We start from the raw sequence: 19831 nt of genomic DNA, 5'->3' as shown, positions 1-19831 counted from the left end.
CTTTGCTCACACCTGAAGTTCAAGCTGTGTCTAAAGACTTCATATCATTCTTAACAAGAAGCTACATTCTGGAGACAGGCAAGAAAGCAACCTTCAACAAATGGATCAGGGACAGGTGAAAGGCAATGTGTGCCCTCCTTCCAGGCCCTCTAGGCAAAATTCTCCTCGCCCCTGGATTTAAAACATGGTTATCATTACACAGCTAAATAACAGTAACCACAGAGGACTAACCAGAGTTTCCTCTAAATAAAATTTTAAAACTGAGTTTGATGCTGGCTTCAAATCCTATTTTAATAGGAAGCCTTGTTAACCATAGCAATAGTTTAAGTCAGCGCTGATGTAATGATTAACCATGGTGAAAGCAGGTAAGAAAATTCAGTCTGAAAAAGAGGCTGGTGTGGAGGGATAATGATCCGATATGCACTATCTTTGAAGCAGCTCTTCAATATGCCTCCACTGATCCAGGAAGTCTCTCTCACACTTCCTTTTCTCTCCCTCCCTCATGCTGACAATAAACCTAACTACATAATAAAGCACTGAACAGTACATACAGAATTACATACAGAGAGTATATTTATTTAAAGAATCAAAAGCCTTGTATGAATAAATACTGTACTAAGAAAACAACATCTGTTTTACTGGAAGCATGAACTAAAGCAAAACTATGACAGTACAAATGGCACACGTTGACAGACAGCATACCTGATTTTTCGACTGTTGCATCTTATCTCTGTGAGGATGTGCTTCTCTGTTGGAAGATATTGCAGGATCCGAATGGATTGAACCCACTGGAGTAGGCTACAAACAATACATTATGTTGAATACTGGCAATATAACATAGTAGGTTTCAAAGTTACCAGCATATATTTTGGAAAACTGATTGAAAGGGCATCTTAAGTTTCATGATATTAAGTCAGTTACAAGCCTTGAAGCCTTTGGTAAGAAAGAATTACTATCACACAGAGGTTTTGTAAGCTAATGACATTAATATATGTGAGTAAGAAGGCTAGTTACTTTGTGGACCCACCTGCAAGACTAACGTGAGGTTAAAGTATCCTTTTTTACCCTTTCAGGACACATATCCTTCCAAGCCAACTTACACAAGCAGCAGAAATGCACACTTGGAGAAGAGGGGGGCACAACAAGCAACCTCAGCATATCTCAAGGTTCTACCCCATGGGGCAGCTGAGAAGTGGGGGGAAACGGACAGTCCAGCTGGAACAGAAAAAGCTCCTGATGTCTTTTTCTCTCCTCTGGAATCGTTCCCAAAGGGCAATTAATGGAAGATGGCAAGGAGCGAGAGAAGGGGGGCAGTTCAACTAGAGCAGGTTTTCAAAACATCAGACGTACACTTCCATTACACAGTTTAAACTTAATACCAGGAAGTAAAACACAACATTTTACTGGAAGGCTAAATGCAGGCTATCTTGATAGTTGCTTCAGTTAATGCCCTACATCAGAAAATGTAGCAAGAGGCATCTAACAACTAGCAAGTTACACTTGCCATTTAACACTATCTGAATTTTGTGGATTTAACATATTGTGAACACTGTGGCTTATGAGAACAAACAAGTTGCCCTGATATGATTAAACATACAGTGGTGCCCCGCAAGACGAATGCCTCGCAAGACGGAAAACCCGCTAGACGAAAGGGTTTTCCGTTTTTGAGCTGCTTCGTAAGACGATTTTCCCTATCGGCTTGCTTTGCAAGACGAAAACGTCTTGCAAGTGTTCCGATTTTTTTTCGCTCCCCCCCCCTTTTTCTAAGCCGCTAATCCGCTAATCCTTTAATAGCCGCTAAGCCTTTAATAGCCGCTAAACCGCTAATAGCGCTAATCCGCTAATAGGGTTGCTTTGCAAGACGAAAAAACCGCTAGACGAAGAGACTCGCGGAACGGATTAATTTCGTCTTGCGAGGCACCACTGTACGTGTTTTATAGACTACCATACTGTCAAACTTAAAGAACATGGATTTCAGAGCTAGTTTCTGTAAACAAGACCTCATTAGGCTCCTTTGATTAGACCAACCAAACATAACAGAGCGGTAGATATATACAAAGGAATGTGAAACAGGATATAGCTTTTGCAGTTCCTACTGCTAAAGTCCTGCTTACAGAGTAAATAGTGTCCTCTACACACTCAAAATGCAAGACAAATATAACCCAAGTATTCTTTTCAAAGAGAGAAAGGTCCTTTGAAATATCTGCTTATGGCTTCAGAAAAAAAATTAAGGTAATAGAGGATACAATTGAGTCTCTTCTATGTATTTGCTATATTGCAGAAAAGTAGCTTATATGCTAGCAGATATTCTGTCATGAGTTTCAGGGACATTAGAAGAGTACTTGTTAAAGTGTACACTTACCAGCTGTTTACCAATCCAGTCATATTCATAATCAAACATATAGCCCTTCCGATCAAACAAGTCTGTAAAGAGCTTTCTTAAGTAGTCATAGTCTGGTTTTTCAAAAAAATCTAGTCTTCTCACGTAACGAAGATATGTAGCCATTTCCTCTACATGAATAAACAAATAATTTTAAATATCAGTAAAAACAGAGACCGGCTACTCTAATCCTTAATTTAGTTTTCAAATACAGAAAAGTATTTTTACAAACTGGAATTTAGTGCACAAAAGGGGACTAAATTTTGGCTATTGACTGAACAAAACACAATGCACTATATGTGGGAGTTGCCTCTGAAAATGGCCCAAAAACCTCAGCTTGTCCCAAGTAAGTCAACAAGACTGTTAACCAAGACAGGAATATGTGATCATATTGTTCCAATGGTTTGTCATTTTCACTACCTTTCAGTCTGTTTCCAGGCACAGTTCAAAGGGCTGGTATTAACTTTTCAGGGAGGTGCATTCCCAAAATACCCTATCAGATGTTTATTAAGGTTATCAGCTTTGGAGACACCACAAGTTTTGTAAGATGTTTCATAGCCAAATATTTTGCCAATTGTGAGATCGTTCTCAATATGGGATATTGGACTCTTAGCAATGAAAGCCCTTTTGCAGCTGCATAGTTGATTTCTGAGATCTCCCTCATGAATTCACTGCATGTCTACCAGCCACCAATTGCATGGTCAGCTTCATAAAATCTATTAGAAACAACAGTTCCTCTTACACAGTAGGCAAATGAAAAATGTGGGGGAGCACAAGAAACAATGAAACCTGTTTCCTCACCGATATGCTAAACATTAATTAAACCAAAATGGTGAAGGTAAGAGTCAAGAGAAAATATGCACGACTGACATCACAAATATGCCCATGGTGTGGCAACTTAATTTAGTGAGCAACTTAAATTTGGCAATGTCAACTCTATACAGACAGTTCTTTTACAGAAGAAATGATTACCTGGAAAGTTCTCACACAGTACTTCTATGGGGGTTGCTCGCTTTGTGTCTCCAATTTTCTGATACCGTTCTTTCAGTGTATCTGCCTAAATTTGAAAAGATATTGAGTTGCTTCAGAAATATTTTATGAAACTATGACAATACTTGAGCAAACAAAATTCAAATAATTGGCACACTACCTTTAAGCCTTGCCATGGAAGACTGCCTCTTAAAAAATACATGAACATATGACCTAAAGCTTCCAAATCATCTCTTCTACTTTGCTCTGGAAAAGTAAAGTTAAAATGTTAAGACTCCAAGTTCTGAACTTATTCATAAGAAAGGAATGATACAAGATGCACAGCTACAAAAATATATTTGCTATGTTCTACAGCTTTTTCTCAAGTATAATTTTAGGTAAAAAAAAATCTTTGTAAGAAAACAAATTATTCTTTACTTATCAAGCCTTTAAAAGTGTGGAAATATGGAGTCTAAATTTAACTGCTACTGCTCTAATTAAATTACATATTTAAGTAAAAAAGAGCTGCACTGAAAATGGACTGTGTTGTTGCCATGTTATAGCAACAAACAAGATATTGGAGGATTAAACCTGCTAGAGTGGTGTTCTAGAAAGCCAGGACACACTATTCCAGCTCTCCATATTCCTGAATGCAAAAAATGAACTCTGCCTATTGATTTCAGAAACATGTGCTTCTCTTCCCCTCCACCCGCCACCTTTTTTTCTTTTTAGGGAAGTGTGGAGAGTTTCCAAAGGCTGAATGCAAAACTGCTCACAGCACCCTTTCAGGACCAGGGAGTGGGAGGAGAATAATAGCTGTGAACACCGCTTTTAAGTTCCCCCCCAGTTTTATGGCTGTATTATGAAAGGTGCCCACAACACACTGTTCTCCCTTCTGAAAAAGCAGAGAACTACATACATTGGCTTCTGAAAGCACTTATGAAACTGCCATGATCCCAGTCTTACACAAATTCCAGATCAAGTCAAAGAGAAAGCACCATCTGCAGTTCTTAAAACACTTTTGAGTTGTTTGGATCCAGGTGGTTTATTCTCTTTCTACAAAAGAATAAAAAGCAAGCCACATCCTCCAAAGCACAACCTTTAAAACAGTGGTACACATTTAACCATATGAGAGATGAGAGGCTGCCTATTCACTTGAAATCTTCCAAGGTCGTGCTATAGGTGTCCCTGCCCTCAGTTTAGGCAATTGACAAGTGGGGATAAGACACTTTTCTGTGGTAGCCCTTCATTTTTGGAACTCATTCCACAGAGCTCTATGAGGCACACAAGCTTATATTCTTGGACACACTAATCCAGGGCTTTTACTTAACTGGATCTTTACTGCTGCTTCTTTTTATGTAGCACTGATAGTGGTTTGTTTATTTTGATTGTTTCATTTCTATTGTTATATTTACCGTATCTGTTTTGAATTTTGTAGCGTGAGCTATCTTGGACACAAAGTTACAAAACAGTTGCTATTAGCATTGAGTTGTATGATGAATCACAGCCATCATGGTTGGAATAGGAAAGAAAAAAAGAGATAACTCAAAATGAAAAGGTACAGATGGTATGGTCCAAAGGCCCATGTAGTACAGTATCTGTTCTCACAGTGGCCAACCAGAAGCCAATGGAGAGCCCACAAGCAAGAAACGAGCACAATGCACTCACTATGCACCCCAGCAACTAGTATTTAGAGGCATGCTGGACTAGCAGCCATCTATAGCCCATCTATGTGCTCCATCAATCCCCTTTAAAAGCCATCCAAATAGGTGGCTATCACTGCGTCTTATGTCAGTGAATTCCACAATTTAACAATATGCACTGTGTGAAGAATTACTTTTTTGCCTCTTCTGAATCTTCCACCATTCAAGTTCATTGGCTGACTCTGGTTTCTAATATGATGCAAGAAATAAAAATAATATCTCTACTTCTCCACTCAATTTTACACATTTCTATAAGTAAAGGTAAAAAGGTAAAGGACCCCTGGATGGTTAAGTCCACCTTACTTGTATTTTATTTAAAACGAAAAGCCCCATACATTGTAACATTTCCTCATACGAAAGCTGCTCAAGTCCACTACTTAAACACAAAAGCAAGTATTTTTATGCTCAACATGCACTTAAGTACCCTTCGATAAAACAAATAAAGCCTATCTGAACTACAAAAACAAGTCGTTTGCAAAAGTGATTAATATTATAGTCAGAATTCTAGTGAATTGGTTAAGTTTGTGTTCTAAAAATAAATACATACCTTTTCCTAAATGTGTATTTATACTCATGTATCTAGCAGTTCCTGTAAGGCTTTTGTGTTCTCGGTATGGTATGTGCTTCTTTGTCTCTGGATCTATATATTCTTTTGCCAAACCAAAATCTATAATATGAATAATTTGTTGAGTTTTGTTTCCTGGTCGTCCTATTAAGAAGTTTTCAGGTTTTACATCTCTGTATATTAAGTTCTTTGAATGAACATATTCCATTCGAGAAATCTATTAAACAGAATGAAAGAAAGTTTGTTTTTTTACCACAACTATAGCAGAACAAATAAAAACAAAAAAATGCTATATCTTTTCTGTCTTGAAAAAACATGTTTCTTCATGTGTCAAAATAAAAATGGAAGCTCTTCTTTCATTGAAACTTCTAGCTTTGGTTGAGTCTGCAACAGCAGGCACTCTTTTATGACTAGTGAGCAGCTAAGTGGCCTAGCACGAACAACAAAACACATGGACTCCCAAGCCCCTTTGCTGCTTCCCAGTCATTTTGCTGCTGCTCTACGCTGAACTTAAGCCATGGTTTGGTTTAATACATCATCTACATCCAGGCTGTCGCCAGACAAGCTACAAACTGTAACAAAACTTTTCCCCATGATCTATGATTGATGGTTTGCCTAGGGAGACCTGAACCATGAGTCAATGTTCTGATAACACGTTAAGCCAAACTACAACACAGCAGCAAAACATCTGAGAAGCAAAGCAGCAATGTTCACTTCTTCGGGAGTACACACGTTTGCTTTTTAGTGCTGAGTCACTGTGTGTGTTTCAATTACTCTTTGTTAAACTAAGTAGTGCTTGCATTCTGTCCATTAAGATTATTAGGCAACCACTTTTAAACTTTAATGCACCTAAGGAAAAAATGGCCAAGATGAGTGTGTAACACTTCTCAGAAAAAGGAAACTTGATTTTGAGAAAAAGGCTGAAAGATTTATTGTGAAGAAAATGGATTTGTGATAAGAATTCAAACCTGCTTAATAGAACCCCAGCACTGCCTTGTAAATTAAATGGGTGCTGAATGAACAGACCTCAAAATATTATGAAAATCTGCACCTGAATTACATAATGCAGAAACTGGTACTGAACGCAGAAAATCAGTTTCTAGGTAGTACAACAATTAAAATGAGCCTGAAATATGAAGACAGTCCAAAGTGAAATCTCAAAAACCCAGACAGGATAAGGTCCAAGGAGGACTCCTGTGGAAGAATAGATTGCAGGGGGGGGGGCAGTTGCATTGCTGTTTGGTCCTTTCCATGAATAACAGAGACAGAGCAATACAATTCACAAAGTTCAGATTTTCTATGTTCAAATGTTTTTCATCAGTGAGCATACAGCATCCTCAGTTATATTTCATGCTAGGTCTAAATGTAATGGTTTGTTTATTAATGTGTTTAGTTAAGTATAAAGATGTGGCTTGGATCCAGAGTAGCCCCTCTACAAACAAAAGGGCAGTTTGTAAAAAGCAGAGGTTATCTATAGTAAAAGAGGGATGGGAGGCAATATTTGCTGATTCCCCCTCCCCCCTCCATTTATCTTCCAGAATATTTCAGAGGTTCTTCCAACACTTTGAAGCAGGTTTTTATTGGAATCTGTGTGAATCATCTGCCCTCCTTTCAATGACTAGAACTCTGCTCATAGGACCTCCATAGCCAACGCTTTGTCTTCATGACATCTAACAGTACCGTTCACAGAGAAATACAGTGGAAAACAACCCTAACAAGTTTTAAGCAACCAGGTGACACATTCTTTCTGCATTTGCTCAAGGAATATCCAGCTAATACTGAATGGACCATTATTTAAAAAAGAAAATAGAAGTATACTCACCAACTGTATGGCTATCATAAGAACAGTTTTTAGAGAAAAAGTCCTATCACACAAGTCAAATAAATCTTCCAAACTAGGTCCCAGTAGTTCCAGCACCATAGCATTATACTTGCCACAAGGGCCAAAATAGTAAACCTGAGGTATTCCATCTGGGAAAATGAAATGAAACAGTCATTTCAACACACTTTTGTTCTAAGAACCATCTCACATTTCAACTGGAGAATAATTAAGAGTATCTTATACAAAGATTTCCACAGACTTTAAGCTACTTATCACTATTAAGTTTCTTGTTTCAGGAAATATTTGATTCACTAAATAATTCTCAAGTTCTCCCTTTTCATTGTAGTTTGGGCTGTACTTGAAATATTATACTGAAATACTAGGTTTTGTAATCCTAGGAATGTGCAGACTTAAATGTTGGTATTTAATTATTTGCTATGACAGGTTGCCAGTAATTGTGCACAATAACTTAATTACAAGATAAACATCCACACACAAGGTACACAATGAACTTTATGAAGCCCAATCATATGGTATCTTGCAAAGTCTAGCACATTGTCTACTTAACGGTTGTCATGCACCACTGCTATCAAGATAAAATATAAAGTAACAACCAATGAATTTTAGTATTTTTACCAGAAGATGCTAGAATTTCTAGCATTTTGCCCATGTCTATACTGAACATTGTCCATCATCTTCTGTTTGCTGCAACAGAACCAAGGTTCTGCGGATTTCTAAATCCTACAAACTGTATCTATGGAGCTCAAGAATAAGCACTTCACAGTGCATGAGATCAATAAAGCTAACCTGAATCTAATAATACATTGCACTTTCAGGACATGTGTAGTTCAGACCTAAAACATTTATCTGGTTTGAGCCAGTGGCTCTGAAAAGTAAACAATCCCAGTGGCAATTTTATGAAACATTATCTAGAAGAGCATGCAATGGTGTATGGGCGATAGGCCTGCACTGTTATGCAGCTAACCATGTCTACTCAGAAATAAGTTCAACTGAATTCAATGGCACTTGCGTGGAAGTAAATGGTGTTGTAATTACAGCTTTAGATAATGCTCAGAGAAGACCCATTGAAATAAATGAATCTAAGTTGGTCTAAGTTGGCACTTCCGGGTTGGCGCCATCGCCGAATGGCGGACTCCCTCCGAGCTCCGGAGGGAGTCTGCTCGGCAGGGGCTGGGTCCTACCGCGCCGGCGACGCGGGGACCCTTAGAAACCACGGGAACGGATCCCGTGGACATGGTGACTCGGCTGGCACCGTTATCGCTCTCCCGGCTTGTGAAAGAGCCTTTTTAAAGGCTACGGATCGGGCGCCGGGGAGTAGCGTGGTGCTTTGAGTCCTCCGCTTCCCCTGCCGGGCGCAGCCGCATGCCATTCGGCGGAGAGCGCTGGCTTCTTCCAAAGGAAATTCGGACAATTGATCAACAACCCGTGAGTAATTGGGCAACCGGGTTTAAAAGGAGGAAAAAAGAAAATTTTTTCCGGATTTGGCACGAGCGGGAGGGGATCCAAAAAAGGAAGTCAGTCCCCTCCCTGATTGTAAACATGCTAAAACAAGGACTGAGAAACCAAGATCTATTCAGAAGCTTATTGATGATAAAAATTACCAACTCCACGATGTGAATTATAAGAACTGTGCTGGAGGAGAGGAGTCGGGGATGAGGAAAAAGCAACCCCCCCCCTGGGAACCGGGGCGATTCGGACAGCCTGGCGAAGAGAGATGGAGATTTTGACAGCTGTCAAAGGAGCTGTCAAAACTGGAAATTATAAAGAGGACTTTGCTACAAGTTCTTTGCTGGTTAATTTTGTTACAATTTGATACAAATATGGATATAAACTGTCGGGAAAAAGAAACAACAAATTGACTTTTGGATTAGAGGATACAAAGTTATTGTAATCCCTCTAGAGGGGATTCGGGACATTACAAGTGTCGTATGTGGAAAACTACTCTGGGATGTGCAAAGGTCTTATCTCCTGGGAAAGCTGCAGAACTGAAATATTATTTTGTCTACAGAGGTGACTATAATACAATAGAATCTTCTATTGAAGCAAGAAAGGAACTGGACGTAAGTCTGTGTCCCTGAATAACAAACCTCTGTAGAGACGTTAAATTTTGGAACAAGAATGTTTTGACAGCTGAACAAGACAGAAACCTGAGAAACCAAGAAACAAAAGAGTAGATGACCGAATACGACACGGAAAGAATAATGGGAGGAGCAACAAAAGATTAAAGAAAATTAAAGGCCTCTATTAGATTGGATTTTCGAAGTTAAACATCATTAAAACAACCAAATCCGAAGAAAACAGCATGATGGACTGAGATAAATTTGGCTGTGGACTTAAGATCTCCAGGCCGACAACATACAGACAAATGGACATGGGGAATCAAAACCGGGGAAGGGAGGGGGAATCTTAGAATCCAAAGGCTTTGTAACCAACTTTTTGAATTTCTCTATACTTTCTATCTTATATTCTTTATAACTTTGATATTTTACGTTTCTGTTTTTTCTTTCTTTTAGAAAGGGGGAACTTGTGGAAGGAATGAGAGCGGATCTTGGGGGAAAATTTTGTTCTATTATAAGACGAGGAGTGATGCTAAGATGGTGTAAATTTAAATTGGTTTATGAGTAAAATATATTAGGTTTAATTGGGGATGAGAACTTGTGGAACCAACTTAGATAAAGGGGAATACAATCGGGAGGGGAAGGAGGAAGTCCCAGAAAGAAGGTTATGAAAAGAAGGGTCTAAATTAGTTTCTCTTTTTCTTTCTTTCCTTTATCTTTCTTATTTTCCTATTCTGTCATTATTGGAAATTTTAATAAATATGATTATATAAAAAAAAAATAAGTTGGTCTAAGTTGGCTATCACCATATGGATATAGGCAGATAATTCTATTGTACATCTCTTACTATCATCATCATCATCTATCTGTTATTACTATCAATAGTAGTTCAAAATCTGGACTAAAAGCTGTATGCCTGTGTTTATATAAAAAATGCTGTAAGACCCCAAATAAACTGTATTTTCCAACAGCAGATATATAAAGCTATAGTGCTTTCTAATGCTCCTTAACCTAGTGTACCAGTTTTCCTTGGGCAAAGAAAAAGCTACAAATGGTTTGTGGTGTATTTTATTCAAAGCATGTTTCAGAGAACATGTTTTCTGTGAAGAGCCTGTGACCCATGGAAAACAATCAAGTGCCATAATCAAAAGTAGGCAGTGCCTGGGGGGGCGGGAATCAGTGGGAGTGGTATATTTTATTTGTGGCCTCTGTTTTCAGCTACCCCTCCCCTTCCTTTCTCTCTGATCCCTCTGTCAGTGTTGAGAGAAAATATCGAAGCTCAGCAATGGAAACCGCTTGTGCAGAGATACCAGAGGTTGCCTGCTTTACCCATTCAACTATTACCCAACTAGCAACAGAACATAAACAAACTTCTACATCAAGTGGAGCTGAAAAATTAAGAACAAGCCTAAACCTACTGTCATATGGGGCTTTTTCATCTTTCTTGCAATAGGTAGAAAGTGTGTGCTGGCTTAACAACACTCCATTAGTCAGCAAGCAGCAACAATGTCTTCTGCAGACACTTCACAGAAAGGCAGGCCCTGTTGGCAGCAAATCGCTTCCAAATCAGGTGAGCTTCCCCATGCATTAAGATGGCAGCTGGGAGCCAAGTCACATTTGCTCATGAGAATCCAACACTGCACTTGTTACTGGTGCTGGCCAAAACCTAATGACATCAAGAAACGGATCCTGACAAGATCAGGTACCAGGTACATCAAACAAACAAAAAAGCTTCTTCACTGGAGGTATTTAAGCAGAGGCTAAATGGCCAACTGCCTGGGATGCTGTAGTTGTATGCTGCATTGCAGACCTTGCATTGAACAGGATACTATACTAGATAACCTCTGAGAACCCTTTCAAATCTAATTATATAGTTCTAGTAGCTGAAGACAGTTTCAGTCACATGCCCTACATTGGATATTTTTGATGCTTTGGGGGGATCCTCAAATGTAGCTCCCCATCATGCACCAGTATCACTATGCTCCTTTCATCCCAACACAACAAAGTTGGGGAACTAGTGGGCTGGATGCAGCCCATGGATCCCCCCCTTCCAGCCCCAACATCCACTCTTTGTGCCACCCCCACCAGCAGGTTTTAGGCTGAAAAGAACTTCTTATTGAAACCAATAGCTGGCTTTATTTTAAAGCCCAATTATAGTATGGGGGCTAGACTTGTAGAACAGACCCCCTCAGTATCTCCAAGTAGTTTAGGAAAGTGTCTGAAATCTATCTATATGATACATACAGATAGAGGGTGCTGCTAATGAGCAACATGCAAAACATTTCTACTGAATAATATATACAGAGTACTTCATCATATTAAGCTGTTTTGTTGTCAAAGTTAACATCCAGTTTCTTGTTCACAGAACTATGAACTAAACATCATCAAAATACAGTAGAAAATACAACAAACAACAATGCCCTCTGATACTTCACTACCGTGGTTCAAATTTAGGTGGCCAACAAATCTAACAATGTCAACTAAAAGTCTTTTGTAACAGCAGTATAGAAGATATACCGTATTTTTTGCACCATAACACTCACTTTTTTCCTCCTAAAAAGTAAGGGGAAATGTCTGTGCGTGTTATGGAGGGAATGCCTACGGGTGGCATGCCTACGGATTTTCCTCCTCTAAAAACTATGTGCGTGTTATGGTCGGGTGCGTGTTATAGAGCGAAAAATACGGTAATCATAAATGGTTTTGTTGTGTACGTACACTAAGCTCTTGTTCTAGATGAAAAATATTAGCAACCTAAGTTGCATTAGTCTGATTCTCATAGCTCATTAAATCAGTTAAAATGAAATGTGGTTTTATGTGAACAAGGAGTATGCTTGTGCATGCTGCTAGATCACAGGCATTTTGGTTTTCCCCAGTTCCTGCTGCTGCCACACTGGCAAGGAAAGCAGCAAAACAAACCATGAGTAAAGAGCAAGTGAATAAACCATGAAACCAGGTTCTGCCAAAACAACAAGTCAGGCTATGACTTATCCAGCACAGCAGGAGTGGAGAGAGACGTGCCTGCAATTTCAGGATTGTATACCAGCATTCTGCTTGCTCTTGTTAAACCACATTTTATTTTAACTCCAATTTAATATGATTTGCAAGCCAGGCATTCATCTACTGCAATTTGGGCAACAAAGAAAAACTGGAAACTTCATTTTCAAACACGCTGTGATATATGTTGGTCCTCTTGGGTTTTGGAGAACATGCAACATCAGCAAGCAGAACATGGAATTGATGCAAAACCTGTAAGAATGCTCTTCGGCATACTATTTCTTACATAAATCATAGCAGCGTATTGGATTTGCAATATAATTTCAATCTATTCAAACCTACTACCTCAGGGGTTACCACTATAATTAAGGACAATGAGGACTAAACAGTACTGAAAGAAGTGGCAAGAGATTTGGTGAGGCATAACTAAATAGAAATGAGTGAACAACCAATTCCTACTGCTCCCAGAACACTAGTTTTGACATCTTTATTTCAGTGGATTCCAGGTGGATTTTTAAGAACTTCAGACTTGACAAATGTACAAGGCAAACACTTTCTATTCCCTGCATTTCTGGCTTCTTGGTTCCTGTCATTCCTATGGGGGCGGTGCATTTTCTTATGATACGCAGGGTAGAAGTTATCCAATGAGGAGTACTGTCTAAATTTATTATAAGCTACTGTGTAGCACCTTGTCCTAGGATCGATTTCCACAATGATAGGCATAAAATACACACATGGAAGACAGCCAGTAAGGTCTGCACCCAGTTCTGGTCATGGAGAACAGCAGAAGCATATTTTCTGAACACAGCTGCCTCACCAAAGTATTGCACTTTGGTCTTTGAGCTACATTTTATACTACTCACGTAAGGTCAAACTGAATGTTATATACTATATTGGAATTAAATCTCAGCAACACTTTCTCCAAAGCAGCCTTGCAAGGATCGAGGTACCTAACTTTCACTGGCAGATGTTTTTATCTGAAAAATGTATTTCCATAGGGTAAACACATATGCTGAACGCTGGCCAGAGTAAAAGAAATCTGAGCAATTTCAACGGAAAGTTGTCATCAGGCTAATGCTAGATGTAGCTTCAATGAACTGTGTAGCAAGTACCTGTGACTATTAATATAAACCAAGGACATTAAATATACTTGTGTGTGATAAAATGCACAAATATTTACATATCAAATTGTGGGACTTTTATTAACCAATCTATATCCTCATTATTGTAGTACTTCACATTATGCTACAACTTGCTAAATTATACTTACCACCAGATCCTAACTGCTTGTAGAATCTGTATTCCAAGTGCAGCTGTGGTGCTCTTGACTTCATTGGCTCCTGAAGAAACCAAGATTTTAGATTTTAAAAGTCAAGTTCTCAACGCAACAATGTTAATGAGACTGCTATCGGAAGAAATATCTTTCCAATTTTCTTTCAACCTAAAGAGACTTTGACAATATTTACTTTCTTAAATCCGTTTATCACAGTGCAATACTGATAATACAATATTTACACCTCTTTTAATTTGTACTCAATACTGCATATAGAACTGTCATTTCAAAACTGTTTCTTTGGGATTAGGAAGAAACACTGGATGCCAAAGGCAGAATTAAAATATATGCAATGTCTGGAGGTGCTGTTATTAGCAATAACAGGCGTAGAAATCTCAGTTTCAAAGGAACACAAGCCACTAGCAGCCAGGAAAAGCATATAGGCACAAACATGCACCTACTGCAATAGTATCCCTCTTCCAAGGCAAGCAACTGTTTTGAGTGCCCCCTAACACAAAAATCTCACATTAGGCCAATGTACACAGTATTTATTTTCTCTTCCTTGATCCTCTGAAACAGGGAGGATCACTCCCCTCCCCTTTTCTGAATCTCTTCTAGTCTACCTTTTCACCAGACACCACTTCTGTAAAAGGGTGGAGGAAGAGGGAGAGACAGAGATGATTTCCTTTCACAGCCAAACTCCCCAGATTTTATCACACAGCTAATGCCAAGGGATAAATCAAAGCGTCTGTGCTTTCCCTTTGGTTATTAACAATGGGGGGGATGCCCAAATATGTGAATGTCCAAAACTCAAGGCATTAGATACAATGCCATGTAGAGTAACACTGCTGAAATATAAAGATCAGTAACACTAAATAAAGTATTTAACAGGAGCAAATCATAGGCAACCAAAAAGCTTAGAAAATATGGAACAATACTACAAGGGAAATGCTGGCACTCTTGACCCAATGACAAGACTGACTAGAAAGGGTCAGCAGAAGCATAGGCCATATTGTCAATTATTATTAATTTATTTATACCCTGCCCATCTGACTGGGTTGCCCCAGCCACTATGGGTGGCTTCCAGCGTATCTAAAAACATAATACTGTAAAACATTACACATTTTAAAAGGTTGCACATGTTTTTCAAAGCACTAAGAGAAACTACCCAGATAATCTGTTTAGGTATGAGCTTTGTAATAGCAAGAAGTTTCTTTTTTTAGTATTTATCACCAGGACATTAAATTAATTGCCATTTTCTGTAGGGCTGTGGCAGAGGGAATGAGCATGTGCTGGTGTTCCATGTTGCCAAAAATTGCTTGGAAAAAATGCTGGGCCCACTGGAGTGCAAAGCCAGTGCTGAGCCAGTCATCTGAGTAGTAACAAGTAGCTTGAAAATATTAAACTATACATATTAGCAAAAAGGTTTGATGAAAAGTATTTTAACCATTGGTATACTGAATAATAAATGACTTCCTGTATCATGGAAAAGTGGAAGTAGCTGGCAACTGTGCGATCTCTGAATAAGGCCTGTAACTCTTTCATTTTGGATACAACTTGTTGAAAGCAAGCATTATTTAGTTAATGAAAATCTAAGAGCTTGTAATTATTAATGAATGTCAACTTACCAGCTTAATTGCCACATATTCATTTGTATACAAATTTTTTCCTTGAAAGATAAGAAACAAGAATGTCAGATTTCATACCTCTGTAATATGTATATATAGATATAGATGGCAAAACATCTACATTGAAATAAAAAGTTGGTGGAACTTGCCCATTTGCTTCAATATGTAAAGTCTGTCAAACTCTTATTGACCATGAAAAAATCAACATTTTATTAGTATACTATCTATCTGCACTGGGTATTAAATACAATAAAGCTAGTTAAAGAAAATGAATGTGCAGCAGCTGACAGCTTCAGACACACACTTGTTCCTTGAGCTATTTGTTTATCTCTCAGCATTGAAAATTGTTACTTTAAGAAGTAAAGCCTCTTTTAGTTTGTACAGATGGGAACTAACAATTACACACACAGAAAATCACACCACACAGAAAATCACAATGCTTACCTAAACACAGGCTTAGACTCTAGCTTTCATTCAGTGAATGAAACTAAGATCACAGAACGGGGGATCTTTCACTCCCCACTTGCACACACCAGTGCTGCTATAAAATCTATTTTGGAAATTGGATGAGAATTGGGAATGGTTTACGGGGCTGCACAGGAATCTGTTGCAAGTTGCCCTCCCCCCGCCTTACATAAATGAAGGGGCAATTTAGGATCCAAGGAATAGTAACTGTATAATCATATCTGCATTTTATTAACACACAATGATGAACTATGCAACTAATGAAATACAATACAGTTTAGAGAAGCTTAACTGATTATTCTGAGCATGCAATGTTTATTAATTGTCTAGTCAACCATAAACAATTTCTGAAAATTATTCCAGTACGAACAATAAGCAAACCTAAACAAGTTAATGACCTTATAACCCTCTTAAACTGTAAAGCCTTGATTAAAGTGTTTAATTACAACTCATATCAACACAATTTTCCCTAATAAGTTAGCTGGCCTTTAATTAAAATTATATAGATATCACAAAAGGTAGCTAAAGGATTGCAGAGTTCTACCTAAACAACAGGAGAGGGGTTACTTTTTTCCACTGACGAATGTAAAGTAAAAATATCAGAACATTGCACTTTACTTATTAACATAAAGTTACAAATTCCAACAGAAAGACAGACTTTGCCTGCTTTTCCCAATAATGTTTATGCCACTTAACTGTTCCATGAGTAGCTTAACTGAAACAAATGTGGATATTTCTAAGTCAATGAGGAGCACTTTTTTATCCCAATAATTTGTATTGTTTCAGTACAGTATAAGGACAACAAAACAACTCAAACAGGAAACATTAGTCCAGTTACACAGAGTGGACTCCACAACTTTACAATCACAAGTCCATCCCAATTGTGCAATCTATGAGTACAAAAACAAAAATCCCAGGGACACTACTTATTGACATATCCACAGGAGCACTTAACTTTGATGGGCAATTATTTTAAATAAGTGACCAGTTCAGCATATATTTTAATGTTAGATAGAACTACTGAAGTTCACCCCTTCCAAAATTTAGTTTATTAACTATATGCTCCATTAATTGATGTTTCAGCATATAGTCAAAACCTAAAGCTATTTGAGGTTTATAGAAAGGCAAGACAACAACAACAAAAATAATAATCAAGCCTTTCACTACCAACAACACTTTGCTATTTTATCTATAAATAACAATAAGTTAGAATCACTATGAAGCCTTTAGCATGAAGCAAGAGGCTAGATGAATGCCGACATCATCAAAAAAGAGTTACTCATTTTTCCTCCCAGACACCTGCCCCATAAACCATAATCTCAGATGATAGTCATATTGGGTTCAGGTAATACAATTTTGTTGCACCATAGTAGCTGCCAAAAAGTAAGCATGGCCCTCTACTGCTTGGACTTATTCTTGTGTCAGAAACAGGTTGCTGATAGTTATATCCACCATCAAGAGTCTTTCATCCTTGAGGGCTACTGGCACGGCTGTGGGAGAAATCATGTAACCCTGACTACTGATATGATTGGGACATCCATATGTTATTGATGTGATGTCATGAATCTGTTTTTCTTTTTTGCTAACTGGTGTGTCAACAAAGTATTTTTTAGTTAAAGTGGGAGAAATTTTGTGAACCAGAAAAGAATATTTTATTGGCTCATGGCTTCTTTAAGAAATGGTAGAAAGTAGCATAGGTGAGCCAGCTGTTTCCTGGCTTCATGAGCAGCTGCTCAATCATAGCCTCAAAGGTTATGAGAAATGTGGAGCTGGAGCTCCTTAAGGAGTTGGAGCAGAGCCCTTTCATTAGCTTTATCATTAATCATACTCTGAAGAAAAAAATATACTAAAGCTTTTAGTTTCTAAATCTAAACACATTTACTAGGAAGCAAGTTCCACTGAACACAGTGGAATTTGCTTCTCAATACTATACATAGGTTTGTGCTGTAAGTCTTCCATGAGGAAGAAAAATATTTACTAAAACAAAACATATCATAGGCAACATGCAAGTGAATGAATGAGTTGTGGTCTAGAGGAGAGATGAAGCTCTCTGTCCTTTCCTCCCTCCAGCAGCCTCTTCTGTTTCAATGCTAGGCCTAGAGGAGAGTACTTTGCTGCCTCTACATCCAGTGTAGAGTTCAAAGGGGCTTCCAAACAGAAAGATGGAACGCTCTATCCCATTCACTAGTAGCCCCCTGCATGTGTTTGCATGTGACATGGAATATAAAAAGTACCCTTCTCCAAATTCAGTACAGAAACCAAGGGATGTGCTATTTGTCTCATCCTGTGGGATGCACTTCAATGCTGGATGTGGAAGAGGGAACCCCACTGTTCTCTACACCTGGCATGAAAAATAAACCTGTAGTTTTATTTGGCCTATTTCTTATGCATAAAGTGTGACCCTCTGATGTCAGCCCCTTTTATAAGTAGCATGCTGGTAATTTGTGGACTTGTTGGGAGGCCTGCATTTTATATTTGGTGAAATGAGAATCAGTTTGGGAATATAATGAGGACAGCTTCCGAGATAGATGTTCTTTTAGGCACTATTGCAATGCAGATGGCACTGGCACATGTGCTTAGATAGTATGGCTTCCTCTTATTCATTTCATTACAGAAGACCACTTTATAGAAAGTACTCCTTTTTCTAATCGTAAGACATAGATAAATTTAAAGATGTATGTGAAACAGATTTGGCAGCCATCTAAAAAAAATAAAAGTGGGATAAGCCTGCTAGTCTGACGTTAAAATGAAATTTGTTTCAATAAAATGTTTCATAGCAATAGTGAAGTATATACACTCAACACTTGATGTGCCTAAATTTAAAATCCATACTGAGGCATGGAAGCCACACAGTGGCCTTTGGCCTGTGACTGTTTCAGTATCACTTCTTTCACAAAGTTATTGAGAAGAAACAGAAGGGTACAAATATGATCAGTATTGTCTCCTCATAGCTCCAGTTTGATAACTGATCACAGCTTATATAAATGAAATTAGTACACAATACTTGTTGGTCTTTTTTCCCTTCTTTTTTGCATAGACTGTATTTGTTGATTGTATGTGCTTATATTTATAATAAAAGCTCAAACAACCAATGTGATGATTATTCTGCTTCTAAAATTTTGAGCTAGTAACTTAGAAATATAGCAATTAACATATATTTAGCACCATGTTATTTGACTAGTCCAGACATAACAATACTGACATAATAAACCACAAGTTAATTAAGGGCACTGGATTACATGCCCCTTCTTCTCCTGTGCTGCTTCTGCAATTTCTTTAAAACAGTTTCTCCATTATGTGAGAAACAGGGAACTGTAATAATGTCACTTTACTAACTAGAATTGAAGGGTGTCCCAAAGGAAAGTAATCTAGGTCCCAACCTTATAAGTATGAGGACCTGTATGCTAATTGTTCTGGCCTTGCCCCACAGGTCCACCATCTTGGAGGGTGCCACATTATGGACACTGAACCATACCTCTCCGTAGCAACAGGGTAAAGCAGGAAGTGGGAGAACACTGGAACACTGCCATATGTACTACGTGTAGGGGTGTGATGTCAGCCTTGCAGGCACAAAGGCCCACATGGTGGACTGCCCCAAAGAGCAGGGCCTCCCAAAAGGACACAGGTTGCACCACTACCGAGGGGGCAGTGATGTCATGTGCCGGGGAACTATTAAAAAAGAGTTTCTTTCCTTCTTTCAGCAGGCATTGCTAAAATGGTTAAAATACCCTCTTCAGCAGGAGATTCTGAGACACAACCCTACCTGAATCGTGGAGGAGAGTGTGTCTCAAAACCACCTGCAAAATGGGAGGAATTTTCACCAGTGGAAGATGGTGGCTAGCACATAGTGGCACCTGCAGGGAGACTTTCCAGTGTTGCGTTCCAAAAGTTGGGCCATGGCAAGCAAGTTCAAGACCGTCTTGTCACTGGTCTTAAAGACAAAGGTGGTTCTGG

The 19831-nt window shown here is 38.6% G+C and overlaps 1 protein-coding gene across 6 annotated transcripts in view; it reads right to left on the bottom strand.

Annotated features, from left to right (window-relative positions):
- The window catches only part of CSNK1G3 (casein kinase 1 gamma 3), a 49730-nt gene that overhangs the window by 17829 nt on the left and 12070 nt on the right, over positions 1 to 19831 (bottom strand). For all 6 annotated transcript variants that reach the window (XM_082191608.1, XM_082191610.1, XM_082191609.1 and 3 more), the window contains exons 4-11: positions 15413 to 15453; positions 13782 to 13851; positions 7440 to 7588; positions 5600 to 5834; positions 3531 to 3616; positions 3353 to 3437; positions 2363 to 2511; positions 703 to 798 (exon numbers count right to left, since the gene is read on the bottom strand). In XM_082191608.1, the coding sequence (XP_082047734.1) occupies positions 703 to 798; positions 2363 to 2511; positions 3353 to 3437; positions 3531 to 3616; positions 5600 to 5834; positions 7440 to 7588; positions 13782 to 13851; positions 15413 to 15453 (911 nt within the window). The remainder of the gene's footprint in view (positions 1 to 702; positions 799 to 2362; positions 2512 to 3352; positions 3438 to 3530; positions 3617 to 5599; positions 5835 to 7439; positions 7589 to 13781; positions 13852 to 15412; positions 15454 to 19831) is intronic.

This window comes from Podarcis vaucheri, assembly GCF_965113315.1.
Source record: "Podarcis vaucheri genome assembly, chromosome: 11".
In the NCBI taxonomy this organism is placed as follows: Eukaryota; Metazoa; Chordata; class Lepidosauria; order Squamata; family Lacertidae; genus Podarcis; species Podarcis vaucheri.
This window is presented reverse-complemented; position numbering and strand designations above follow the sequence as displayed.